The 27,441-nt window shown below is 38.4% G+C and overlaps 1 protein-coding gene across 1 annotated transcript; it reads left to right on the top strand.

Moving 5' to 3' along the window:
* The first annotated feature begins 703 nt into the window (after positions 1-703).
* On the top strand, positions 704-26,114 carry WDR41 (WD repeat domain 41). The gene is made up of 13 exons (XM_058043139.1): positions 704-807; positions 4,767-4,882; positions 7,762-7,810; positions 9,450-9,581; positions 9,977-10,039; positions 10,499-10,610; positions 11,961-12,023; positions 13,764-13,874; positions 15,084-15,268; positions 18,080-18,201; positions 19,226-19,314; positions 22,871-23,004; positions 24,838-26,114. Exons 1-13 carry the CDS (start codon positions 757-759, stop codon positions 24,988-24,990), a joined length of 1,380 nt encoding a protein of 459 aa, XP_057899122.1. The 5' UTR covers positions 704-756; the 3' UTR covers positions 24,991-26,114.
* Positions 26,115-27,441: the final 1,327 nt, after the last annotated feature.

The following is a 27,441-nucleotide window of genomic DNA, read 5'->3' as shown; positions in this document are numbered from 1 at the left end:
AGATACGGATGCCCAGGAAGTTCTACCTGGACATGAGGAAGAACTTTATTGTGCAGTGACTGAGCGCTGGAACAGATTGCCCAGAGGGGGTGTGGAGTCTCCCTCCCTGGGGATACTCAAGAGCTGTCTGGACACAATCCTGTGCCGTGTGCTCTGGAAGGACACTGCTTGAGCAGGGAGCTTGGACCGGTGGCTGACTCTGGTCCCTTCCAACCCAACCCATCCTGGCGCTCTGGGACTCCATGAAGGGCAGCAGAGGAGCAGGACAGTGAATCAGGTGAGTTCACCCATGTTTGTCACTTCATCCTGTCAGAAGCATCAAATACCCCAGCGAGGGAGGATGGAAACAGCCCCAGCCAAGGGAAATCTGCTACTTAGAAAATATTTTGGTGCTCATTCCGCTTCAAGAAATAGCTGACGACCGTCACAACAAAATGGCAATAACTGTAATAACTGTAATGTGGTAATACGCAATATGGTAATATGGCAAAAGGTAATAGCATAAATCTTCTCTCACAGTCGGAAGACAGCGAGGTAAAAGGCCAGTAAATATTTCACTTGCCCGCCGTACGAGGCCGCGCGATGACACCGGCACCACCCTCACGGCGCACCCGCTCGGCCATCGATTGCTCCGGCCGCGCCCGGCCCCGCCCGCCGGCGGGCGGGTGTCCGCGGAGCTCGATTGAGCAGCCTGTCCGTCAGGTGCCGCCCCGCGGGTGCCGCAGGAGGGCCCGCGCCGGCCCGCGCCCGCTCGCCATGCTGCGCTGGCTGATCGGCGGCGGCCGGGAGCCGCAGGGCTTGGCCGAGGTGAGGCGGCTCTCTGCGGAGCCCTGCGCTTGGGGCTGGTGGTGCCGTGAGGTCGGGATGCGCTGGGCCATGGCCTTTCCCGCTGGGTGGGTCTTGGCCCCGGGATGCGCCGTGCTCCGGGCCGGGTCTCGGCCTGCGAGGCAGTCGGACTGATAGAACGGATTACGGGTGTCCTGGAAGAGAAACAGGGGAGCTGGGAAAGCACAGAGACGAACCTCAAGGCCTTCGTCTGCATCTGGGCACTTGCGTTCAAGGAGGACATTGAGGTGCTGGAACGTGTCGGGAGAAGGGGAGCAGAGATGGTGCCGGGTTTGGACCACGAGTCCCGTGTGGAGTAGTTGAGGGAGCTCGGTTGGTTTTATCCTGGGAACAGGGAGGCTCAGGAGAGATATTGTCCCTCTCTCCAACTACCTGAAAAGAGGGAGTAGCCCTGGGGGTTGGTGTCTCGTCCCAAGCAACCAGTGACAGGATGAGGCCACAGTCTCAAACCGCACCAGGGGAGATTCAGGCTGAGCATCAGAAACAATTTCTTCACAGAAAGAGTGATTGGATATTGGAATGGAGTGCTCAGGGAGGTAGTGGAATCACCATCCTTCGAAGTGTTTAAGGACTGGACTTGGCACTTGGTGCCGTGGTCTAATTGACAAGGTGGTGTTTATCATAGGCTGGGCTCGTTCTCAGGCGTCTTTTCAAACCTAATTGATTCTGTGAACAGCAGAACGACCGAGCTAAGCTCCTGCTTTGCGGGAGTTATGGTGTGTAGCTTTCATGCAATTCTTGCAAGTTCTGCTTTCAAGACTCTTGAGATCGATAATGTAAGTTATAGGCAATAAGTTGTTATTTATGTGTCACAGTAGTTTGTAGTAGCTTACCAGCATTTCTTCTTAGTACCTCATCCATGAAATATGCCTTGTTGTGGAGTGTACTATACAGTGACATCCTTGCTGCTGCTCAGATTAAGAGTGATGTTACTGGATTAGACGGAGAAATTTCTGGAATTTTCATGTCTCTCAGCCTGCTGTAGTTCTCAGCATGGATTTAACAAGAGTTAATTAAAAGTATTGCTGTGCTCCATGCACTTAGTGGTTTTGTAATCTAGGCATGTATGAGGAAATAATTATTCTTCAACTGCTGTTCATGAGCAAGTTATGCCAATATTATGGTTTACTTTAAAGATCAGTACTTAATTTGGGTCTGCACCAGGTTGGAATGATGATGTGTGGAAATACCTCTGACTTTTGTCATCGGTCAAAGTGCCAATTGGATGCAGTCACATTTGCAGGTTTGTGTGCAGTTGTTTTTAGAAGGAGGGTAGGAAATACGACGCAGTTTTCTGACGCGCTAGAAAACCGCATTATTGTGTGTCCCTCAAAGTTTGACTTCAGCTTTGGTTTATATCCTGTGATTTAATAAAGCATGAGCATAAATCAAGGTGTGGCCCGCTTCTTCCATTCTGCCATTAATGCTTCGGTTAAATCCAATCCTCAGGACTTCTGTTCTCATTGTTTTGCTCTCACAGAGTTGTGGAACAATAGTACTAATTTTGCTTCTCAGCTGAAAATCTGAAGAACAAGTATTCCTGAGGGTTAGTCCCTAGACTTTTCCCGCCCTGCATGGTGTAATATTGTTTCATTTAATAATCTTCTAATTGAAGAACCATTAGTTCTTCAATAGGTAAGAAAGCCCACAGCAGTGTGTGGGCTATGGACTTACAGTGCTTGTTTCCTGTGCTGTGACTTCAGACAGGTGTGTTAGAGTGGCATTGCACTGGGTGAATAGAGGAAGCCTCTGGCAAAGCTGTCCTAAGTTTGTGAGATGGAAATTTCTCCTAACTTGTTTCTTTTTTTTTTTTTTTTTTTTAAACTGTGGAATCAGAATCTCTTCAGGTGGTGGCCAGCCATGGTGTTATCTCAGTCATGGTGGCTCTGGTGGTGGGAGCACTTCAGTGCAGGAGCATCGTGGTCTGTAGGAGCTGATCTGTCATGCTCCATGATCCATAGATCAGTATTCCTGTGTGCTCTCGTATCTGTGTTTTTCATGAATAGCTTTTGAAAATCCTACTTTTTAAATGCTTCACATCTTGGGAAGTTTTGAGGTTGACATGAATTTTTTTTTCCTGATTACTGTAGTGTTACTTGCAGGTCATGCATAAAAGTATGCATGTTGGGAATAGATTCCATTAACATCAGTGTCCAGATTTTACCTGCAGAAATTTGGTGCTGGTACAGGAGAGTCCAGTTAGTAGTTTGTATAAAAAAATAGATTTCTTCAGAGAAAGAAGATTCATGTAACCCAACACTTGGGTAAATATTAATGAAGATCTGAAGAGAGCATAACTTGTTGTATGACATTTCTGGGGAAAAAGATGTTATTTTGTTCTCATATATAAGTGCCTTGTCAGCCCTGTAATTTTCAGTATTCACAGGGATTGTTAGAATTAAGATCAGACATATTGTTCAAAAGAAATAACACCATCTTGTATTGAATAGGAAGCAACATCAGACTGTACAATTGGGATGTTAATGATACCAATTCTGAGTTTTTCAGAATGGTGTTAAAATTGTTTCCTGAATGTTTGTTTTCTGACTGTAGTATTGGTATACTGAGATTTCCTTAGGATTTTTAGAACTCTAATTTTTTAAAAGGAGTGTTTTGATTAGCTTATAATGGATGAACTCCAAGTTATTTAATTTGTTATTACAGTCATGCAGATTCTACTTGCATTATTTTAAAGGGGAACTGCTGTTCTCATGTGATTGAACAAAATGAGGAACAGTTGCTTCGTGAATTGCATCAGGTAGCATAAAAGCAGTATAAAATCACAAGGGCTTCATTTAAAATTAAGAACTCTTCACTTTTAAAACAACAACAGGTTTATTTCCATCCATATTTATTAACTATGTCATTATTAATTCCCAAGGAATAATGTCATAGTACCAATATCAAAGTAATAGAAAATAATTTATTAATCCTGCAAGAAAAAGTACAAGTTTCTGAGGATGACGAGTTTGTCTTTCATGTGGTGTTACGTGTCATGTGATGGATGTTGCACAGTGTTCTGTAGCTGCTGTTTTTACAATGTACATTCAGTTGAAATTCTCAAAGAAAGGACAATCTTCGAAATAGTGTGTTGTTGACTGTTGTGTAAAATAAATCTAGAAGGGAGAGAGTGCTGTCACTGTTTAGATGGTTAAAAAAAAAGTCTGGCAAGTTGTTTCAGAATGTTTAAGATCTTAATTACAAAAAGGTTGTCTTGAAATAAAATGATGATTGAAATTGGCAGAACTATCGTGCCTTAAAAATGCAGCTGTATGCAGTATTTTATTGACCCTGCCTAGTGATCAGCTTGCTCCAAGTGATTGATTGTTCTTTTAATTAATAGTCTAGTTGGGGGTAATTGCAGATGCTGTTCTATAAAATGATTAATCATTCTCTATATTTCTAAGCAGTTTGCTGTGGTATTTTGTGAATAGAGTACCAGTGGGTGATTTACATATTATGCAACAGAACAGTATTTGTTCTTGTTTGTTTTAAATATGTTGTCTTTATATAAGATTTTGACATTGAACAGTAGATGAAAGATATGAGAGGTTCACAGCCATCTCGTAAGAGGTGTAATTTAATGAAAAACTGAATGTATGGTGAATTGAGTCATGAAGCTGGCTTCACACGACAGCTTATAATTGAGCTGGGTTTCATCTCACTGTATCAGCGATTAAATCGGTACAAAATGTTTTTGTTGAGAAGAAAATGCTATATCGTAATTTAAAATACAGTCTATAGAAAGCTATTATTTATATGAAATAACAGGAAATTATATTTTATTATGATTTTCATTAAGGCAAAATGGTATTTCAGAAACTTTGCACATGGGTCTGTATGTAGACCCATCACAAAGACCTGATGAAAATAATTATGTTAGTACAAAATAAATTTACTTCCTTTTTTATGAATTTTAGAAATCCTCTGTACAGACAATTGGTGAAGAACAAATACAGAATCCTTACACGGAGCTCCTTGTGTTGAAAGGTCATCAAGATATAGTACGATTTCTAGTGCAAATAGATGATTGCAGGTATGAAATGCCATTTCAAGTTGTTTCACAGTGTCCTTGGCAATATGTTTGTAAAAATGTAGTAACATTTTAATCCTGTGGTTTTACTTTTGGGGGTGAGAGCTGGAAAAACTGGTGTTAAATCAAGGAATGAATACTCCCTTTTCTTGCTATGTTACTGTATCTTTTGGCTTCTCTTTTAAGTCTTACTTTAATGAGAAAATAATGGTCATTATGTTACATTTCTCAGTACAGTTTCATTTGTTGTAAGAATTGCCTTTAGCTAATTCATCTGTTCTTTTTCAGTTTATTCCTGGTCTGAGTGCTGCCTTCTGTACATGCATAGATTCTTACAGGACAATATGCGGTCTGCTGCTGTTCTCACAGGATGCATGTGTCCTGTGTTTCTGAACTGAGGATAGCTGTTGTTTTACCTTGTGGTTCTGTGAAAGAGTGTAATAGACTCCTACAGATGTGCTGTAGAATTGGACATGACATCTTCAACAATGAGTGTTGCTTTTCATTTCTTTCTGATCTTTTGTTGCACTTCTTTTGGTGCTATAGTGCTAAACTCACTTGAGCTTTGGTTAATGCAATTTTTTTAGCTTTGCAAGATTTAAAGTTTTAGCTGCTTTATTCAGAATGACTGTTTAGTTTCAAAAGTCACTGTATGCCTGCCCTCTGCGTTACACGTCTCTTCCAGTTTGATCTGGTTCAACTTGGTATACTTCTTTGAAACTGATACTTCCTTTGTTTCTCTCCTTCAGGTTTCAGCTATATGCACCTTTCTGTATATTTCCTAACAATCTCTGTCTGTAACTTCTCAAGACTGAGTTATCTGTCTTCTGAGGACAGAGTTATCTAAAAGCTGGAAAACTGGTTAAGAAGATGAAATAATTGTATTTACCTTTGTCACTTAGGAAGTGTGACTGAGAGAATGAATTATGATAGTTGTAAATTACAAACTAGTTTCTGTTCTAGTTTTATCTAAATTTACCTTGCATGTTCTTTAATTTAACATAATTCTATGAGAGAGGGAATAATTTTCTGCTTTAAAAGTAAGGTTGTAGTGTCTGTATTCAGTCATAAAATGTAGGACTCTTGACTGATGTGAAGAATTAAATAGAAAATGTTAGTGTCTAAGAACATAAGTAATAGGCAAGATTAGTTCTGATAAGGAGATGTAGTAATTTATATATTTACCAATTAGACAAACAGAAGGGAAATTCTAGTATAGTCATCAATACACTGCATGAAGTTAACATGGCCTAGAGTTTGTTTTATATCTTATAGGTGTTTTGTGATGGAAGAGTCTGAAGATTCTCTTCCTCCCCATGCGCATTGATTGGAAGAGACATTGCTAGTGGTCTCTTCCAGTTCAGAAATGCCCACAGAATCTTATTTTCTAATATTATATATACCTATATATATAAAATTTCACAGAAGACTCCATGGAGGATTTTTAGCTTGCCACTTTTTATTTTAAATGTTATATATCTGTATCGATATATATATATATGTCAGGAAAGTTACATGCATTTTTATAACATTTATTTTTCTGTGTAGTAGTCCACCAGAAGATTCATATAAAAATGGAAGAATCTTGTATGGTTTCTTCAGTCTTTTTTTTCCCCAGACAGCTTAGTAAAAGAACCCTTTATCAAAGTATGTTTTTCTCAAATGTAAACTGAATATGTGTAATTCTGCACATGCAGTCTTATAAAAAGAAGTCTTTTTCCATTTTGGGCTTTGTTATTTGGTGGCAGGTAAATTACTAAAGGTAAAATAATGATAATCATTGTAAAACTAAAGCCTTAGTGGTGTGATGTTTAAGATAGGTTGAGAAATAGTATATGGATAATGAGTGAGTTGTATAGCTGGTTAGTATTCTGAGAGTTTGAGGAGTTTCATAGAGTTGTTTCAGTTGTTACTGGCAGTAATTCTAAATTCTATTTATCAAGAATATGGTATTTTCTGTATTGTTAAACACATGATAATATTTTTCACTTGATTCTTTTCCGTATGACTAGGATTGTTACTCAAGCTTCTGAAATGTTTTTGTTTAGTTTCTGCGGCTATTCCATTGTGGGGTTTTTGTCAACTATTGTAAGCCAAGTTTCACGCTTCAGGTCTTTAGATAATATCATCTTAGTGAGAATTTTACAGAAGGATTTTCTTGTTTTCTCAGTGGCTCAGCTAAAACCAGTGAGTGGAAAATTTTCTCATATTGGTTTTTGAAGATACTAAATAAATCCTCTATGAATGTAACAGAAAGCTGGTTGTTTTTTTGGGGTTTTTTCTTCTTTGTTCTTGTACTTTTTAAACATGAAGTAAGGCTCATATTGATTGGAAGATCACTAAAGAAGGCTAAGCCTCAGCAAGAGTCTTCCAAAAACTGGACTGAGATAAAATTGCAAGTAATACTCTAGCCTTTGACACATTAAATTAAACAGAGTCCCTAGCACATTTTAAGAATAGATTTTTTTTTTTTTTTTTATCATTTGACCATTATTTGCTTCTTCAGGAAACAAATAAGGTTATAGATGATGGTGATCATGACTGGAAAAGACTGAGGTGACCCATGAAGACATTTTATAACACTATTGGAATTCTTAAGTCTTGCTTTTATATTAGGTATATGTTGATAATCACCTATTTAAATACACTATTTCAGTTTAGAAACTGTAATTAGGATTTACAAATGCATGTTTATAAATATACTATTTCAGTTTGAAACTGTAATTAGGATTTAAAATGCATGGTTATTCTTTAAAGACTGAATCTGATATATCTTATAAACATTTTTAGTTCTGTAAGTATTGACTGTTTTTCCATTACATTATGCTATAATGCAGTTTTCAGTTTGTTATGGTTCTTTGTTTGGTTTGTTTTTTTTCCAGGTTTGCATCTGCAGGAGATGATGGAATCATATTTCTGTGGAATGCTGAGGTTAGCTGTCTTTTTTAGGGGTGGCTTGTGTGCTCTGGACAGGGTGGAAGTAGAGAAGAGGTGAAAATGTCTAGGAGCAAAAAAAGCGGAATAAATAAGAATTGCTGCAGAGCTACTGTTTGAAAATGTTTTTCTGTTTAAAAGCAGAAGTGTGAAGTTGTGACTTTAGTTACTCTTTGAAAGTATGTTCTGTGTTTGCTGTAAATGCTGAAATGCTGACCAGTTACTCAACAAATTTGTAGGAAGATCCCAAATTTGCCAGGATTTTTATATACATGTAAGATTTAAATACATTTCAGTCACTCTGTTAGTAATCCCTATTTAGTATGACTGATTAATGGAGAGCTATCACAAAATTGTATTTAAAAGGTACCAAAGTCAGTAGGAATTAAACATTTCATACCATGCATGAACATGCCCTTAATTGCTTGCTGTGATAAAGGTCTTACAACTTTTGAAAACCTTAATAAGACATTAGTTTTATACAAATAGTGCTCTGTAAGTGTGACACCTGCTGTTCTGCTCTACTGCTCTGTTTCTCCGTATCTTTGACAACACTGTAGAGAACCGATGAACATTAGACCTAGGTTCAGGAAGTCTAGTATATGAGTTACATTGTTTAGTAAGAAGTATGAAGGGTCTGCAGTGTATCAGTCATTCAGTTGAGGAAGAAAAAATTCCAGAATGTAAATTTTCTTTTAAATCTTCCGAAAAATTTTGGTGACATTTATAGTGGTTAGAAGGAGAGACTTGAAACTTTTCTTTTGAGCAGTTTCCACTACTGCTTTCCTGGTTTTGAAAGCCTTTTATAATTCTGTAATTGTATAATTTGTAAAAGTAAAGTGATTTTAATATTAAAACCCATGTGTGTGTATATATATGCTCTGTGTTCTGAGCAGCTTGTAAACATAAAACTCATTTGGATATCCAGCTTTATGAACCGAGTTCCATTTTCTATTTCTGTAGGACTTCTATTCTGTTTGTTAAAGCAAATCTTTGCACTTTTAATTTAAAATATTAATCCACGTCTCTCAAGAAATTTGCAGTTAAAATTATCCTGTATTTTAGCTTTATGCTTGAAATGCCGATTTATTTCTGCATGATTGTTTGTAAGGTTTTTCCATTTAACTAAAATGTTAGTAGAAGTAGCTGTAGTTGTCTAAAGCACCCACTTGAATCTATAGACAATGTGCATAGTAAATAAATCTGGCAGGAGGTTGGCCATAAATATAGGTCAGGTTTTTCCAATAGTTAAAATTAAAAAAAAATACATTTTCAATTAAGGGTTTGTTAACAAATCTGAATTGGTGTAGGGTTTATTAAGAAGGATGATTAGCCAATATTTGCCTTAAAATTAAATGAGTTTTAATTGTGTTCTTAAGGGCTTTTAGAATTTTTTTAGTCAGAGAATAATTTCCATTATGTACTGCTTCTTTAAACTTACTCATAGTGTGTTATTTCATTTAAGGTCTTGAACAGTACTGAAGGTAGTAAGTAGAAAATCCTTAAATTTCTTTAGAAAGGGAAATTTTAAACTCATAGTAATTCTTGCTTTAAAAAGTCATTTAATACCTATATTTTCTGCTATTGTAGACATTTTCCTATTTTAACCTTAGTTTTCAATGTTTTTATTTTTCAGACTGGAGAAAAACTTCATGAACTTCATGGGCACACACACAAAATTACAGCTATAGCGCCATTTTCTTCATCAGATGTTGCTGAAGAAAAAATTAATTTGATTATAACAGCATCAGCTGATAGAACTGTTATTGTATCCTTTGATCTGGAGGGAATTTAAAATTCTATGGACCTTTTGTGGCTTTTACTTCTAAAGATAGCGCTGACACAGGCTACAGCCCATCTCAAAACTTCAAGGCTACCTATACCCACTGGGTGTAATTGGATTACACAGGGGTTTCACTAGTTATTGTTCACATGTAGATAGATCCCTTGCCACAAAAAAATGAATCCATAACAGGCCTTTTGTGAATATAAATATTTGGCCTTTATGAATATATAATTTAGGATGAATATTGAGAAGACTGTCAGGGTTTGGGAGACTCAGTCTCTGCATACCTCTCTCCTAATATGTCATTTAGTTACCAAAACAGCATTTTCATTTATGATACATAGAATCCTTTCAGTTTCCTTAATGAATAAAGACAGGTTTGGGACTGCACTAGTGGCAGACAGGTTCAAAAAGTGTCATGTTTCCATTCTACTGTAAAGGTACTGAAGAATGAATCCCTATGAATGTCTGTTGTTTTGTTTTATACATTAAGCTGTCATGTCTGGATCATGGGTCATGTGGGCAGGTGTGTTAGAATGAATGGCATTGTGTTATTTAAGAATAGGTGCATAATGGCTGAGAAGTGGGCATAATTCTTAATTTGGTTTTGGATCTCTTAATACCTCAGTTTTCTTTTTGAGAGTAGGTAGATCAAAAGTAGTGGTGTGACTTGGTTTTATTACTGTGTTGGAAAAGGCAGCCTACAACATTTAAAATTTTTGTACTGTTGATGAAAAATTTAACATATTAGTGTGTAATTAAATATGTATTTCTCAGAGACCTTGATACTGTATTTCATAGTACTTACAGATTTATCTAACTAAAGCTCATGATCATTTCACTGAAAAATTCCCTGTAGAACTTTTGCAGGAGACATATATCTGTTTTTTGTTCTGCAGTGTTTGACAGTTCTTCAAAGACTCAATGTATGGTTGTCTGGAGGGAGTGATCTATGTGTTTGGAACCAAAAATTAGATCTCTTGTGTAAGACCAGTCATCTTACTGATGCAGGTAAAAATGGAAATTACTCATTATAGCTGTTAAAGTGCAAGTAAAATTGATCTGTATAATGATGCAAAACCAACTTGGCAAATTCCTTTTAATTCTAATGATAACATTATGTATTAGAGCCACTCTTTATTTTTTTTAATGTCAAATTTAATTCTCGTTTCTGAACTAAGACCGCTTTTAATGTTCTGTGCTGTGTGAATTTTAGAATATCTCAGATCTCAGTAACTAGTACAGTACATTATCTTGGACTACAGGGCTAGAGCTCAGATGCTGATTTATGTGTTTGCTGTAACATGTACCAGATCCTTTGACTGGCTTTTTGTCTGATTGAGTGGGTGTTTTATTATATTTCTGGAGTGAAAATTTGTAATAGCAGAGCAGTAAAGATTACTTTTTTATTGTTAAGAATCAGTACTTTTGATGTAGAAAATGCATGTTTCGATAGGAATATAATAATCAGAAATCACTGTCAATCATGCTTTTCTGTTAATAAACTTTTATATTATCTGTCCATGTGGAGAAAATTTTTCATGTTATTGCTGTACTTTACCAAGATGCTTACAAAGCTGTGAATCACATTCAAAGGTGGAACTGATATTGGCTTTATTTTTGTCATAGAATAAAGTAGTGGTAGGCAAAGCCTCCTAAATCCTTGAGGGTATTAATACTTCTTTTGGTTCAATGTGAAACGTCGTGCTAAATACCAGTTGGACTGCGGTGCTTAGTATGGAGTGCTATTGAAACTTTGGTACAAGGAATCAACGGAATGTGTGGCATGGGCCCTCTCTTCTGTCCTAATCGCTGACTTCCTTTGTGGGGAAAGAGGTTGCTTATTCCTTGGGGAATTTTCTTCTAATGGTGCTTTGGCAAAGGGTGGGGAAATTTTGTGCAGGATGAAAACAGATGATAGCAAGCTGGGCATTTTATCATATGCTTTATTCTTCTTTTTCTTGCTCTGCATGTTATTTTAGAATTGTGCATACTTGAGGTAGTATCAGTATCTGATTTTGGTACTGCCTGTGTTTAGGGCCACAATAATTGTCATGGTGTTTTTAATACTGTCCAGCATTAGAACATAAATATCTTAATAGTATTTAAAATAAAAAGATCATTTAATTTCAGCTTCACCACAAGTTTGATGTTCAGAATTCTGCTTGATTCAGACCAAAACTCCTGATCTTACCTCTGTTTGAGATAAACTGTTCATTTCTGATGCCATTTAACTTAAGTCAATAGACTTTGGTTTTGATAAGTGGAAAGTAGATTGTTAAGAATTTTATTAATAAAGAATTAGCAGCTTGTTGTGCTTTCTTGTGATCAATAAATATTCTTTTCCCCCTTTTTTCAAAGGCATCAGTGCTTTGGTTGAATTGCCCAAAAATTGTGTTGCAGCAGCAGTTGGCAAAGAGCTGAGTGAGTATCTTGCATTTTCCAGTGTTCATGCTCCTCCATAAGAGCTGCTTGTCAGAGATATGTTTGAAGAGCACTCTGCTGAAATTGTATAAGAAAAGTAAATGGTATTAGGGTGTAGTCAGCAACATTTTTTCTTTGACCATTGACAAAGAGGAGACTATTCTAATCTTAATCTAATCTTTTGGAAATATGCATGACATACAAAACAAAATGTTTCTGTATTTAGAATTATAGAATCATTAAGATTGGGAAAGACCTCCAAGATCATTGAGTCTAAGGTTTGACCAGTCACCACCGTGTCAACTACCATAGAACTAAGTACCATATCCAGTGATTTCTTGAACACCTTCAGGGATGCTGACTGCTCCACATCCCTAGGCAACCCATTCCAATGTCTAATTACCCTTTCAGTGGAGAGATTCTTCCTGATGTCCAACCTGAACCTCGCCTTGAACAGCTTGAGGCTACTTCCTTTTCTCCTGTGACTTGTGGCCTGTGGGAAGAGGCCAATGCCCACTTTGGCATGACCTCCTCTCAGGTAGTTTTAGGAAGTGATAAGGTCTTCTTTTACTCCATGCTAAACAGCCCAAGCTCTCGTCTCTTAAGACTTATACTCCAGACCCTTCACCAACTCTGTTGGTGTTCTTTGGATACACTTCAGCACCTCAATATCTTTCTTGTCATGAGGGACCCAGAATTGAGCACAGAACTTGAGGTGTTGCCTCAAGTGGCTGTTCTGGCCTCACCAGTGTGGAGTACAAGGGCACAGTTGCTGCTCTGGTCCTGGCCACACTGTTGCTGATGCAGGCCAGGATGCCACTGGCCTTCTTGGCCACCTTGGCACCCACTGACTCATGTCGGTCAAGCAGGACCTGCCTTTATTAAACCCATGCTGTCTAGGCCTGATTCCCTGGTTGTCCTGTATGTGCTGTGTGATTACACTCAAGATAATTTGTTTCATCACTTTACTTGGCACTGGCATTAGGCTGGCAGGCCTGTGGTTGCCTCAGTCCTCCTACAACCAGTCGTGTAGATGGGCATCACATTAGCCAACCTCTATTTGACTGGGACCTTCCTGGTATACAAGGACTGATAAATGACAGAGATCGGCTTGGTGAGCTCTTCTGTCAGCTCCCTCAGTGTTAGTGCCACCTGTCCAGATCTGATTATGGCAATTGACATTTGTTCTTCTGGAGAAGGTCTGGAGTTGCTTACCTGAGTTGTCAGATATTCAGATTCTCTAGAGCTTCCTTATCCTGGGATCTGAAGTATGAGGTATTGATGATCTCTAACTATCCAAGGCTATAATGAGTAGCTTTTATAGTACCCTTGAGATAGAAAAGAAATTCCAAGACTGATTAAAATAAAGTCTTAATTTCTGACAATATTGGTTGCTTTACTAGAGGATATTAAATTCATTGTTTTTGAATATTAATGTTTCACATAGATGAGTCCTCAAGAAAACATATTTCACTTTTAGTAACTTATCCATAAAGATGTCTGATACTTTTCAATTCTGGTGTTGACCAGTTGTCTGAATATCAGAGTTACTAGGCTGAAGTGTTCCTGTATTTGCTGAAGCCTTAATGGTAACACTGAAGTAAATGCTTCCTGTTTTTTGATTATAAGTGGCTTTTATATGGTCTCACAATGTTTAATTTGTGTCTCTGAAAATGTTGTTTTATTTAGACCTAGCTCCATCTTATTCCAAATGAAAAAACTTATTTTCTATCTTTGAAGTAATTTTTAGGCTGAGTGCTTCTAACAATGGGTCTGAAGGTTGGAATATCCTTGAAGTAAAGCGCCTTGTTGACCATCAGGATAACATTTCATCATTAGTCAGTGTTAATGGTAAGAATAATTTTCTAATATTACTGGGTTTGTTAGTTACCAGTGGGATATTTCACCCATGGAATTTTTATTTGAACCAAAGTTTTAACTGGAGTGAAACTTAGTAACTAGTGGATGTACCTTATTGTGTAGCTGCAAAGGTAGTGATGTGATAAAATAGAATTTCTTTGTTTATGGATTAACAATGAAATGAAACCAGGTGAGTTGTAGTGTAGAAGACTCAATGTCATTGATGGAGATGGAACTCTTGGTCTTTCTATTGTGAAAGTTAAAAATGCTACTTTTTTTGTCTTGTTCCTTCTTATTCTTAAAATGGGATATGCAGTGCCACGTCCCTTGCAGCTGTAGTCCTAAGGTAACTGGAGATTCTGAGTATGCAGATGTGGGCCTGCATGAAGAGCCTCTATAGAGAGGGTCTGGAAGCTGATAAGATCTATGCTGCTCATTAGGGTAATACTGAACTAATACCTGAAATTCTGTCTGCTCTGCTGAAGGTATTGCTGGTGGGATAGAGAGTGTTTATTTATCCTTGGCTGTAGCTGTGTCTGCCTGGCTGGCACAAAGAGGCTGTATTACTGAGGTAACAACAGGCTGGAAAAAAGAAAACTTGGGTTCTATGGTACATGTTTCTGAGCTTAACTGTTGCCATTATTTTCTTCTGTTTGATTATGAAAGGAGAGCAGTGTTTGGCTTAAAAAGACAAGATGCTACCTGCATTAAATACTGTTGTAGAAGTTCCTTTCCATGTGTGATAAACGAAGTCATGAGCAGCTACTTCAATATTGCCATTAACTCATTCATTTAATTTGTGCTCAGTATTTCTATTTAGGGCAAAGATGTACTTTGTTGTGTCTGGGGGATGTTGGGGGATGCTTCCCCAAGGAATAGAAGGGCTTTGTATGTAGAAATGAAGTTCAAATATTTGTACACACTTCTGGTGGCATTCCTTGCCTTTGCAACACTGTGCTGTGCACTGTGGCCAGTGAATGTTCTTCTTCCTGGTTTGATTTTACATGAGCACTTGTCTGAGCTCTGTCAGGTAATTAGATGAGTATTTACTCAAAGAGAGAGGTTTTTGTCCAGTTAGTTATGCACTGCACATTGTACATAGCTTTTTACATAAATGGGCTGTCTTTCTAGGGTTGTAGCTTTTTATAAAATTTTTTTTAATATAATGCGATTTCTACGTGTGTTTTTTTTTCCCTTCAGATTTGACTTTTGTGACAGGTTCTCATATAGGTGAGTTAATAGTTTGGGATGCACTTGACTGGACAAAGCTGGCATCTGAGTGCAACTTCTGGGACTCCTCTGTCCATCCAGATGTACAACCAGAAATAAAGTTATCCCAAAGCCCACATGAAACTTCAGTTCAACACTTAACATCTGATGAGGAGGTAAAAAGCTTCAGAGTAAATTACTTTAAGTAAGCTAGGATGATCTTACCACAGAAGATTGAGTGGTTTATATTTTCAGTTTCCTTGTTATGATATGAGTGGCTTCTTTTAAATGTGCACAGCTATTTTATATGGTCAGTAGTTTTTATATAAAATATTTGCTGTTGACCTATATGAAGGGTTTAATATGTTGATGGTATGGAAACTAACATAATGGACTGTCACAGCAGCATTTCTTTTTGACTAATAAAGATTTATTACTTGTTTAAAATACCACTAGAGAAAAGTAAAAGTGGGTGTGTGTTTTGATGGCATTATCTTTTATATTCCAGATCCTGGAAATAATGTTTTCCCAGTAATGCACCTGTTTGAGCAGTTACAGCTGAGGTTACTGTGAGAATACTATGGGGTACTATTTAAGAGTAGGCATATGTTTATGCTTACTAGTAAATCAGTATTGCTCTTTCTGTTCAGGGGGACTATCCAGAATTATATACTCAAATGTTTCCAAGATCCTGTCTACTATAGTCATGCTTTAGTGATAAATTCTTGGTCAGAATACTCAGTTAGAACTCAGTTATCATACAGCAAACACTAAAAATACTCAGATTGATATTTAATTTTGTGAAATGTTAACAACATTTCACAAAATTAAATGTGGCAAAATAAAAGATCTTTCATTGTTGAGTTACACTGGGATTTTGTTTGGGGCATGTAGGTCCGTTATTGAGAATGATTAAGAAAGAGATTCATGGAAATGGATTCAGATATATAAGCTGTAAAAACATAAAAGCTGTGGAAAAACCTGAATAGAGGGTAAGGACCAAACAGTCACCTGACGCATTTGCCTCTTTCTGAATAGAACTTTCCTAAAACACTGGAGTGAGAAATACTGTGGGAAGTTGGGGGGCTAAAAAGATGTGGCTGCCCTTAAAGGTGGGATATACAGTGGTTTTGTTGTCAATGCTTATTTCTACAATAAGCCAAAAATGAATTTTATTTATAAGTCCTCTAATTTAGCTTCAGAACACTTTGATTCCATGCTTGAAAGCTACATATGATGTGTTTTAAGGGAGTAGGAAAGAATTTGAGGAAGGACAGAAGTTTTCAAAACATTCAATGTGGAATCTGGGGCTCCTGTCTTCCATTCATGAGACTGAACTAAATAAGTAAATAGGTGTGATTTTTTTTTTTTTAATTTTGAGAGTTTTGAATGATGGGAAGAAAAGGTTGTTCTAGTATTACATACCAAAATAGAAGGTGCTTTTAAGGTAGTGCTGTCTGTATTGTAAAGCTCCTCAAGGAGCTTAAAGTGTGGTGCAGAAATGTATTTGTCTAAGATATTATTTTGTTATGTGCTATCTCAAAGCAGACCACTGCTTTTCATATTAAAAAATAGTGTAAAATATATGTTTTCTCTGTCTTCCAGACTTGGTAGTTAGGTAGTTGGAGAAGATACACTTGTCTAGTTTGACACTGGGCTTGTAGGCAAAACATGATTCAGAAAAAAATGGGATGATAAAAGTTTTCAAAACTAGGGAACAGTGCTAAGGAGTACATCTGCTGTTCTGGTATGTGTATTTAGCTTGCCTATTAATAGAACTGTACAATTCATGCTTCATATGTTTTATTTTCTTGGATTTTGAGATGACCAGGATTTTGCCAGGGCTTGTGAATAAAGAAGAGTGCTCCATGAACAGCATCTTTTGCAAAGCTGTAAGATTGTATGGCTCAAGTTGGAAGAGTTATGTGGAAAGCCATTGAATTTGAACCTTATGAAAGCTAAGATAATGGGCTTAGTGGTTTGTTTTTTGTCTTGATTTCCCATTGGTGGTATCAGAAATCTGGTCAGCTTCAGTGCTCCCACAACAGATACACATAAGGGAAAAAAAAAGAATAAAAACCTGAACAAAGAGTTTTGAACAATGTCAAAACATTGATGAATGTATACAGGAAATTTTAGTCAAAAGACCCTAGGCTACAAGTTGTACAAAATGTTGACAGACATGCAGTGTGAATTGTATATCAGATATTAATGTTTGGGTTGTGTAAATGGAAACTGGCTGTTCAGGGAAATGTTCCTAAACACTATCATCTAAACAAGGCATGTTCAAAACTGCAAATATGTACTGAATGGAAACCTTTTGCACTCTTCTGGTACTGAATACTAATCATGTGTACATGCACAGGATTGTACACTTGTCCTCTGTAAGTTCATCAAAAGACATGAAGCGGTCCAGGTCCAAAGATCTGTAAACTGTTTCTGGTGTCTTAGGGTCATGATGATTATGAGGTGGAATGCCTGCAATCTTTTGAAGAAGAGCATTGAATGCAAAATGCAGTATTGCATAATACTTTGCTATAAGGGAGTTCCTTTTCTGAATTCAGTAGAGCTCAAATTCTTGAGCAAGGTCTCTTTATCCATCTCTGTCTTTAGTTAAGAATAATAGTAGTTTTTCTTGATAAAACAAAGGCTTTTCAAAACATCAGACATTATTTTACTGTAAGAACATGAGCATTTAATTACAGAAGTGTATTGATTGGTTGGTATCCTTAGTTTCTGCTTAGACTCTGAAGAACAGGATAAAAATACAGACATAAAATTACTGCTTAGAATATAGGATTATATCCCACATTTGCTTTTAAAAAATCCATCTCTTTTTATAACTTGCCAATTTCATATGTTTGGGATAAAGCAATAACATGAGGATAGAAACAAGCTAGGTGATAGTGTCATTGGAAATCCATTATATGCAAGGTGATCCTTTGGTATCTGTTTCTGTAAGTTGTTCTATTGAATTTTCTTTCCAGTGTGTGTTTGCTGCTGTTGGGAAAGGCATATACGTATATAATCTTCAAATGAAGCGTGTGATTGCCTGCCAGAGAACTGCTCATGACTCCTCTGTGCTGCACATTGAGAAGCTTCCAAACAGGTACAAAAAACATAGTACATTTATTTTTTTCTTTTTCATTTTCTTTATTGCATTTTGTTAATGCAATAAAGAAAAGCAAAACCTGGAAGGGTGACTAGATACAGACTGCAAAGCTACATTGGATTTCTAGGGCAGGAACTTGATTTTCACTTTGATCTGCTTTTATTAGGTAGAGCTTGTTATCTGATTTTGCAAAATTTGGTATTGTAATTCAGTGGGAAAACCTATATTTCCAGTGTGACTGGTACACAGGCTGAAAGTACCTCAGCTATTTTCAAAATCAGATTTCATGAAGCACTTTTGTTTGTATTGTGAAAATGTAGCTTAATGGCATTTTACTAATAGAAAGCAAAGGCATGTAGCATATATTTTTCATTAAATATTTTATAACACTTGTAGTGTTTTTACAAAAATTAATAAACTTGCCATTTCTGTTTCTTAGTGCAGAGTTTCTAGCTGGAACTTTTGGCAGCCAACTTGGACAAGTTGCTGCATATATATGTATATGCTGTAATATACCATAGATAATAGTACTAGATCCCGTTATGTTCTTGTTCAATGGGGCAAAATCTGCCAGAAGATAAAAACTGAGGCCTTGGTCTTGTAACTGCATGTATGCTAAGCTGTTTTAAATGTGTAATGAAACAGAGTACCTTTCCTATCATTATTTTTCTGTAAGAAAAATAGGGTTTTGCTTAATGAAAGTAAACTTACAGAAACGAGTTAGAGGAACTGTGTTTGCAGAGTCTAGACTGGTTGTGTTTTGGTTTACATAGTGTTATGCTTTCAATATGGAGTTGAAAAGGTTTATTTTTTTCCACTTATTCTAAATATCTGTTATACTTTGTTCTGCTACTAATGAATTTTGTTTTCTGTGGAACATCTGTACACCCTGCTACATTTAAGAGTTCTAGTAAACTTGTATAGAACCTGAGGGACTTACTGTCTCTTTCATAGAGGCATCACAAGGTGATTTGCACAGGTAAATATCCATGCTAGTGTTGCTTATCAACTGTTTTTACAGGCAGCTGATCTCCTGTTCAGAAGATGGCAGTGTGCGCATTTGGGAACTCAGAGAAAAGCAGCGGCTGCCAGCTGAACCAGTTCCAACAGGTTTGCTAGTAGTGGGGAGTGAAAGGAACATTTAAAAACTCAGTATTCAACATATAGAAATAGAGAGGCTTTCAGGCTTTGTAAAGAGTGATAATGTCTTGTGTTTAACCAGCTGATTACAGGTGTGGTAGGGAAGCTGAAGAGAGTATGAGTTCAAGTACTCCAAGCTCTGATACGGGATGATAGAAGATCCAGCTGAAGCAATTCTGTGCCATAAGGCTTACTTACAGTTTACAGTTGTATGAGCCAGTTAAAAAAAAAAAAAAGACCTGACAAACCTTGATCCTTTCTTCCTTGTACCAAACAGTATTGAATTCTATACCGTACAAGAGTAAGGACCTTGTGATGAAAGCTTGCAGATAAGCAGCTGGCAGCAAAAAAAAAGGTGTTTTCCACATCTCCTATTTGAACTTAGAATTATATTGGGACTTACAGTTTGGAGCTGTATCCAAACTCACATACTGCCTCTGGGCACTGCAGTCCTTAGAGCTAGTTGATTGTGTTACAGGGAGCATTTTCCCCAAGTAAAGACATTCATAGAATCACAGAATGGGTAAGGTTGAAAGATTCTACAATGAGTCATGTGGTCCAGCCTCCCTACTCAAACAGGGTGATCCTGGAACACATGGCAGAGGATTGTGTCCAGATGGTTTTAGAGTATTTCCAGTGAGGGAGACTCCACAACCTCTGGGCAACCTGTTCCAGTGTTCAGTCACACACAGTAAAGGAGTTCTTCCTCTTATTCAGGTGGAACTTCCTGTGCATCAGTGTCTGCCAGTTGTCTCTTCTCCGACTACTCAGCGCCTCTGAGAAGAGCCTGGTCCATTGTCTTAATACCTCTCTTCAGATATTGATAGGCATTGATGAGGTCCCCTCTCAAGGCTGATCAGGCTCAGTGTCCTCAGCCTATCCAGATGCTCCAGTCCTCTCATTATTTTTACAGCCTTCTGCTTGACCAGCTTGCTTGTCCTGAGAAGTCCAGAACTGGACACAGTGCTCCTGGGGAGACCTTGCTAGGGCTGAGTACAGGGGCAGGATCACCTTCCATGACCTGCTGGCAATGCTCTTCCTAATGCCCCCCAGGATACCATTGGCATTCTTGGTCACAAGGACACACTGCTGGCTCATGGACAGCTTCTTGTCTACCAGGTTCTTCTCCACAGGGACCCCCAGGTTCTTTTCCACAGAGCTGCTCCCCAGCAGGTCAGCCCCAGGTGCCTGAGGCTGTTCCTCCCCAGGTGCAGGATCCTTCATTTGCCTTTGTCGACTTTCAGATGGTTCTTCTCTGCCCATCTCTCCAACCTGCCAAGGTCCTTCTGAAAGGCTGCACAGCACTCCAGAGCACTGGCCATTCCTCCCAGCGTTGTGTTCTCAGTGAATTTGCTGAGGAGACACATTCCACCTTTTACAAGTCAAGAATGGACAAGTTATACAGTTCTGGGCCCAGTATTAAACCTTGCAGGACTCTGCCAGTGACAGGGCTCCAACTGTGCCACTGATTTTGAGCCACTGGGATCTGTTCTTCAGCCAGTTCTTGATCCACCTCACTGTCTACTCATCCAGCCCACATCCCTCAGTTTGTCTATGAGGATGTTCTGGGAGACAGTGTTGTAATCCCTGCTGAAGTCAAGTAGACAGTATCCACTACTTTCCCCTCATCCATCCAAGTAATTGTTTCATTGTAGAAGGCAAATAGGTCAGTCAAACATGGCTTACCTTTGTTGAACCTGTGCTGCCTGTTCCTGATCACCATCTTGTCATCCAGGTAGATAGAGATAGTCTCCAGAATGAAGTGCTCCATCACTTTCCCAGGGATTGAGGTGAGGCTGACCGGCTGGTAGTTTCTCTTTTGAAGACCAGGGTGACATTTGCTTTCTTCCAGTCTTCAGCACCTCTCCTGATCTCCACGACCTTTTAAAGATGATCATGAGGAGCCTTGCAGTGGTGTCCACCAGCTCTCTGAGCGCTCGTGGATGCATCCACTCAGGGCTCATGGACTTGGAAATGTCAGGTTTGCCTAGATGGCTTCTAACCTAATCCTCCTTGACAAAAGGAAAGTCTTCCTTCCAACATTCCTTTACCCTGGTCTCCTGGATCAGAGAATGCTGAGGGCTGGTCTTGTCACTGAAGACTGAAGCGAAGTACAGTACCTGACTTCTCTGCATTCTGGCCTGCAGGGTCCCTCCCTCCATTTAGGAACAGCCCTACATTATCCTTAGTTTTCATTTTGTTCTTGATGTATTTGAAGAAGCCCTTCTTGTTGTCTTTGACACCCTTGGCCAGTTTTAATTCCAGATGGGTCTTGGCCTTCCTTGTCTCATTTTTACTTACTCTTACAGCCTCTCTGTATTTTCAGCTGGCCTGATCCTGCTTCCATCTCCTGTGTATTTCCTGCTTATGCTTCAGTAATGACAGTTCCTTTGTAGTACTTGCTACTCTTTGGCCAAGCTCCCTTGCACACTGGCAGTTGGGATCTTTGACAGGTGCTCAGGACAGTATAGTTCATGTCAAGGACTGGGAACAGCAACACTATTGCTCTTCTGTCGGAATTTTTTATTCAAGATGTGAATAATTTTCCTGGTGTATCTTGTTTACCTAGCTATTCATCTCTTGTTGGTAACTTTTGAAAATGTATTTTTGCTGCCTAGGTTGATTTAGAAACACTTTTTCAGGAATATTCCATCTTCAGCATTGCTGGTGACAAGCTGATCTACACAGTGACAAGTGGTGTTTGGCTTCACATTATAAATTTATAACTTCAGTGAATTAAGATGTTTGGAAAAAACCTTAGGGAGATATTGCTGTTGATTTGCACTCTTTTTATTTTAGGGATCCCCTGAGAAGCTGTTCACCTCACCAGTTATCTCCCTTGAACCAGGGCCATGATTTAGCACAATTCTAGTTTTATGTGCTGATAGGGCTGAGGGAAGAATTGGGAATAAAGTCTGAACTGCGTTGTCAACAGAACCCAACCTTCTTACTTGTGTCAATACTGTTACACAGTTCTGGGGACTGTGGCTGTGTACTTTTGTGCAATCTAAATGGAACATGTGAAGTACTATCTTTACACTCCAGATTTGCTGATAGTTATTGCTGAATGAAGGAGGCAATGAGCCAGCACTTAGATGCTGTAGTGCAGAACATACAGAGGAGAGATTGGTGCCTCATTTTTGTGCTCTTTGCACAAGTAACAATTTAGGTGGGCAGAGCAAAGATAAACACCTGCATAAACTTGTCCTGCATGTACCTTTGCTGTTCAGTTCATTCTTTTAGGAAGTCTTTGTATTTGTTCCTAAATCTGTATATTGTCTCATCCAAGTGTGTAATTCAGCATGTTTTCTAAATTACATTGTGGCACAAGTAGCTATATTTTCTTCTTCCCTCAAGATGAATAATCCAGATGCTAAAGAGCTGCACAGTACAGTGCTTCTGTCTTTGCCATGCAGAGTGTCCTGCTTTTAGATTTTATGTGGCTTTTGTAGTTCTCTCTTTAGCTAGAAGAAGTAATATATATTTGTGATTTTTGTCAAAATAAGAGATTTTTTTCCCCTCTCAGGGTTTTTCAACATGTGGGGATTTGGAAGGACAAACAAGCAGGCAAACCAAGCTGCTAAGAAGATGCAGGAGAATACACCTGTGTATTTCTTGGAGCTGGTTGGTGATTTGATTGGTCATTCATCAGCTGTGCAGGTAGGTCAGCATTAGTAAGAATGAGAAAAAGTGAGTGTTAGTAAGTCACATAAATTTGACAGTGTTTTTTGAGCTGTAACTTTTAACTGTCTGGCTCTGGAGGCTAGGAACACATTTTGTGGTATCTTTAGTGCAGTGTGAAAACACTCAGTATACACACTGACTTAATATTCTAATGACAACTTGCTCACTGATGCCTGTGGACTGTGTTTGCGCATAAATGCTAGAGATAATCTGACAGAGTATTTGGCTTCATTTAGAGACTGCAGACAATACAGCTGGGAACATGTACATGACCCAGATTTCATCTGAAGTTCACAAGCTAAAGAAGGACTCCTACAAAAAAAACTGAAACCAAAACACGCAGAGTTATTTCTTAACCCTCCATGCTGTGAGCATTAAGGAGGTCTTTTAACTTAAGCAGTACTACCAGTATTGTTCCATGCTTCTGTCTGCCTAAAATAGCAGGTGTTCATTTTAAATGGCATTTTCCCTCCACACTTTTCTGTCACAAGGTATTGGAGTAACAAAGCACTTTGTTACAGTGGACTTTTACATACGTTCTTGGCAGGAGCAGGGAGAAGGGCAGCCAGAAGGGGATAGTGTGGTTCTGGAGTAGCTTTGCTCACAGGCATTCATGGGGCAGACTGGATTTCAGACTGCTGCTGCTAAAACCTGAAAGCTGTTCTTTAATAGCTAAGGTGAACCTTTCTGCTAAAGGGATTTCTTCAAGGCTCTCTTTCCCTTTCTGCCATCTTTCTTTTGAAAAACTGTTGGAGGGGGGTCTTAACCACTTGGAAGGTTGCTCTCTAAGCAAGGGGACATGGTGTGTAATTCAGCAAGAGAAACAAAGAAGGTGAGAGGCATACATTGGGTCTTGGCTGAGATGCAGAGCAAAGAAGTAATGGAGATGATGGTGGATGTGATTTCCTGCAGTGTGCTACATATGGAAAATTTGGGGATTTTTCAAACTCTGGGAATATGGGAGCTGTTGAGGAAGAAAATGTCGAGTAGTGATGAAATGTGATGGCCAAGATGAGGACTTGGGAGACTATGTCTTCTGGAACCCTGTAGCTATTAAGTGAGCATTCCCAGGGCAGGTAGGCTTTGGCCTGAATGCTTCCCCTAGACAGATCCCTTTAACAAACTGAAGAATTAGGGCATTGTGAGTACGCCATAGTGACATCACAGGTTCCATTGGCTGTCATGTTGGACTGCAGTTATTGGTTAATCTTAGGCAGTCTTGTGATGATCTCAGAAGTCAGGGGTTAACTCATGATTTGTCAGCTCCATTGGTCTTGCAAAATCCTTCCCCTGGGGCTGTACTTCCCTCCAGTAATATGTTTCTTGCTTGTTTAACTTCCTCTGTGTGACTAGGCATGTGTCTGTCACAGCTGTTTGTCCTTTGATCTTTCCAGGCCTGCTGCTAACTCTACTGTGTTGTAGGGGGGAGGGGGGACAGTGTACCTAGTGAACACAACACTTCTGTTCCCAAGAACCCAGATCAGAGTTTGTGCAAGTTGTTCACTCTTCTACTGCTGACTTGAAACAAGTTTCTTCAGAATTCTGTCCTTTAACTTACCTATCTGTAAGTTAAGTTACTTATCACTGCTTTTTTAGACAGAGATCTTTCAGTATGAAGTGACTAAAGAGTTTGTTTCTGTGTAGCAATTTTATGGCATCTCTAACATACAGTATGTAATTTTGTATTCCTGTTTATAAGCAGAGCCATATCAGATGCATATGTTCGTTTAGTCCAGCTATACACAAAATAATTAAGCAAGTTGATCATCTCATGCAAGCATCATGGTAATAATAGTTGTTTCATTGCAGATGTTCCTGTACTTTGGTGAACTGGGATTGGCTACATGCTCTGCTGACCACCTCATTATTTTGTGGAAGGATGGTGAACGAGAATCTAGCCTCCGCAGTTTAACACTATTTAAAAAATTGGCACAGAATGGTGATTTGCAGCTCAAACTTTAAATTGTTTGAATACAGGCTGTATATATGTAAACTGGATGTGTTTTAAATATGAGTGTAAAGAATCTGGGAGTCTGACTTCTAGTAGAGCTTACACTTAATGTCATGTGTTATATTGGAACTTCACTTAGTTGCTACTCTTCTCAAAGGGGGATTTTGCATTTTGTTACACTCTGTCAGCAGAAATGGGTGTTCTCTTGAAAGACTGAAGGTAATAATGACTCATTAAATAGTTTCTAGTATTATTCCAAATGTTTAAAATTATCATGAGTGAATGTCAAAATTAAGAATTGTGAAATACAGTAGATGGATCATAATTAAAGCGGTTGAGGGCATCCACAGTGCTATGTGCAGGAAGAAGGCACGGGAAGAAATCTGCAGCTTCCTGCTCTAATTTATTTCTATAAGCTGAACTTTCCTCACTGATGGCTCAGATTTGTGTGTATACAGAAAGCCCTGAAAGAAAGCATTCTTAAATAGAAATTTTGCACTTTAAATTAATATCCTGCATCAATGGTAAGGAAAACAAAAAGGTAGGTAATGCCAGTTTGTCAGGTTCTAATTTTTGGCAAACTGAGGTAGACAGAAACTGTTTACTAGTAGTAGCTGAAGTTTCACTTGGGTTAGCCTACATTACTGGACTTTATACAGCATTACCATTACACCATTACCAAGTTTAGCATGCAGTGTGATTAGTTTAGCTTAGTCTTTCCATAGTGCATTCATCAGATTAAATTGTATCTAATAAAAAGCATTTACCTTACCATGAATTTTCAGAATCCTTTCTTAAGCAGTAGGAGTTGATATTTCAATAGTAGTGAAACTGTGTTTTGCCATATGAATACTAAATTCTCGACTGAAGTCTGACTGCAGAGAAACCTGCACCAAGTTTGTAAGGTAAATAGTATTTCAGGGTTAAAAAAAATAAGTAGCTCAGTGCACAGATACTAAGAGTCTGTGCTAACAATAGCTAAACAGGAGTAGGGAAGGAAATGCAAACTAAAACAAAGCTCAAACCACAGCAACAAAAACACAAAAGCAAAAAATCGAATCAACACACAAGCAAATAAATAATCCCCTCTCCCCCCTCCCCGCCAACAACCAACAAAAAAAAACAAACTGAAAAATGAAACAGTTAAACCCAGAACTGATACTAAGACAGCATGAGGAAGGACAAGATAATGAGTGGTACATTACCATTTGAACAGAGAAGAGCTAGGGAAAAGGGAAAGTTTGGGAACTTAGTGGTCATAAAACTATGTAGAAGATGGTGCTACTATCCTCAGGTCTACTCAGGAGATACAGCACTTAAATGGTGTGGGAATAAGTCTTGTGCAACTTTTCAGTGCCATCTCTTCCCTTTGAATCACTGAGAATTGTTTTCAGTACAGGAAACTGGCTGTAATTCCAGACCTCAGATACAGTGGTTGCAGTAAGTGTGATTAAGACAAAGGGCTAAGCAGATTCTTGCAAGAGCAAAAGAAGAAAGCTCCTAGCTTCCTAGGAGAAATCAGAGGTTTTTAGACTTGCTTTCCTGAGCAGCAGTGAGTGAGCACTTTCCTTCCTCCTGCCACTCAGAAGCCCACCTTTGCCTCTTGAGTCTTATTATGAGACTATAATCTCTGGAATGCAGGGCAGAGGGGCAGCAAGATTTTGAGCTGTAATTTTTCCCGACCTTAGTCAGGTTGTACAGCTAATCTTACTTGAGTATATACCTCAAAATTACATATTTCAAAACCACAAAACAGATGGAAGAATTGTTAAATTACCATCTCCTTTCAATTCAGGGAGGTTAAATCCTGAATTGTGTTAAAGTTTGAGCTGCATGTTCTTTGCTAAGGCTGGCTATTCTGCTGACTCATGTAGGAAAGGCATTTGGATTACAGCTGAGGATAACATTCCTTTGGGTATATGGTATTAAACTTGAGAGAGGAAAGCATGTTAAGTTTACATTGCTATGAAACAGATTTTTTTGAGAGTCCCTGTTACCATCAATTATAACTACAGACAAGGACGGTCATATTTTTATAATGTCTTCTTCTAGCATGAGAAAAGCTATTTCCTTTTTATTTGACTGCTGTTAAGTGAATACCTGGTAGAGAAACAGGCCTTTTCAACTGTACAGTTCACAAAATTTGCTGTGCATTTTACAGGGATGTAATTCAGCTTTAAATAGTCCTACATGCAGGTGTAAATATTTATATTTATCAAAAGTGCCATTGTTCTCAGATACACTCCATTGGCAGGAGATCTCCCAAGGGTCTCTTCTTTTAAAGATGGTTGACTTAAAAGTACTCAGTTCTTTGTTTTACAAATGAACTTTGAGTGTAACAGGAGAATAAATGAGAGTTTGTCACTTGCTGTTGGGAGATGCAGTGAGCAGAATTATGCTGACTTGATGAGAATTTTACATCTAACTGATGTCCTAAATATTTTTCCACCTTGCAGTAACAC

The sequence above is a fragment of the Melospiza georgiana genome, chromosome Z, assembly GCF_028018845.1.
Source record: "Melospiza georgiana isolate bMelGeo1 chromosome Z, bMelGeo1.pri, whole genome shotgun sequence".
In the NCBI taxonomy this organism is placed as follows: domain Eukaryota; kingdom Metazoa; phylum Chordata; class Aves; order Passeriformes; family Passerellidae; genus Melospiza; species Melospiza georgiana.
Note: the sequence above shows the minus strand (reverse complement) of the source record. Positions and strands in the feature narration are given on the sequence as shown.

What these genes read in the sequence shown, in the direction of transcription:
- WDR41 (XM_058043139.1), top strand. Translation starts at nt 757, where the DNA reads ATGCTGCGCTGGCTGATCGGCGGCGGCCGGGAGCCGCAGGGCTTGGCC. An exon ending in GTGCAAATAGATGATTGCAG is followed by an intron (nt 4,883 to 7,761) that starts GTATGAAATGCC and finishes TTTTTTTTCCAG; the next exon opens with GTTTGCATCTGCAGGAGATG. An exon ending in CAGTCATCTTACTGATGCAG is followed by an intron (nt 10,611 to 11,960) that starts GTAAAAATGGAA and finishes CTTTTTTCAAAG; the next exon opens with GCATCAGTGCTTTGGTTGAA.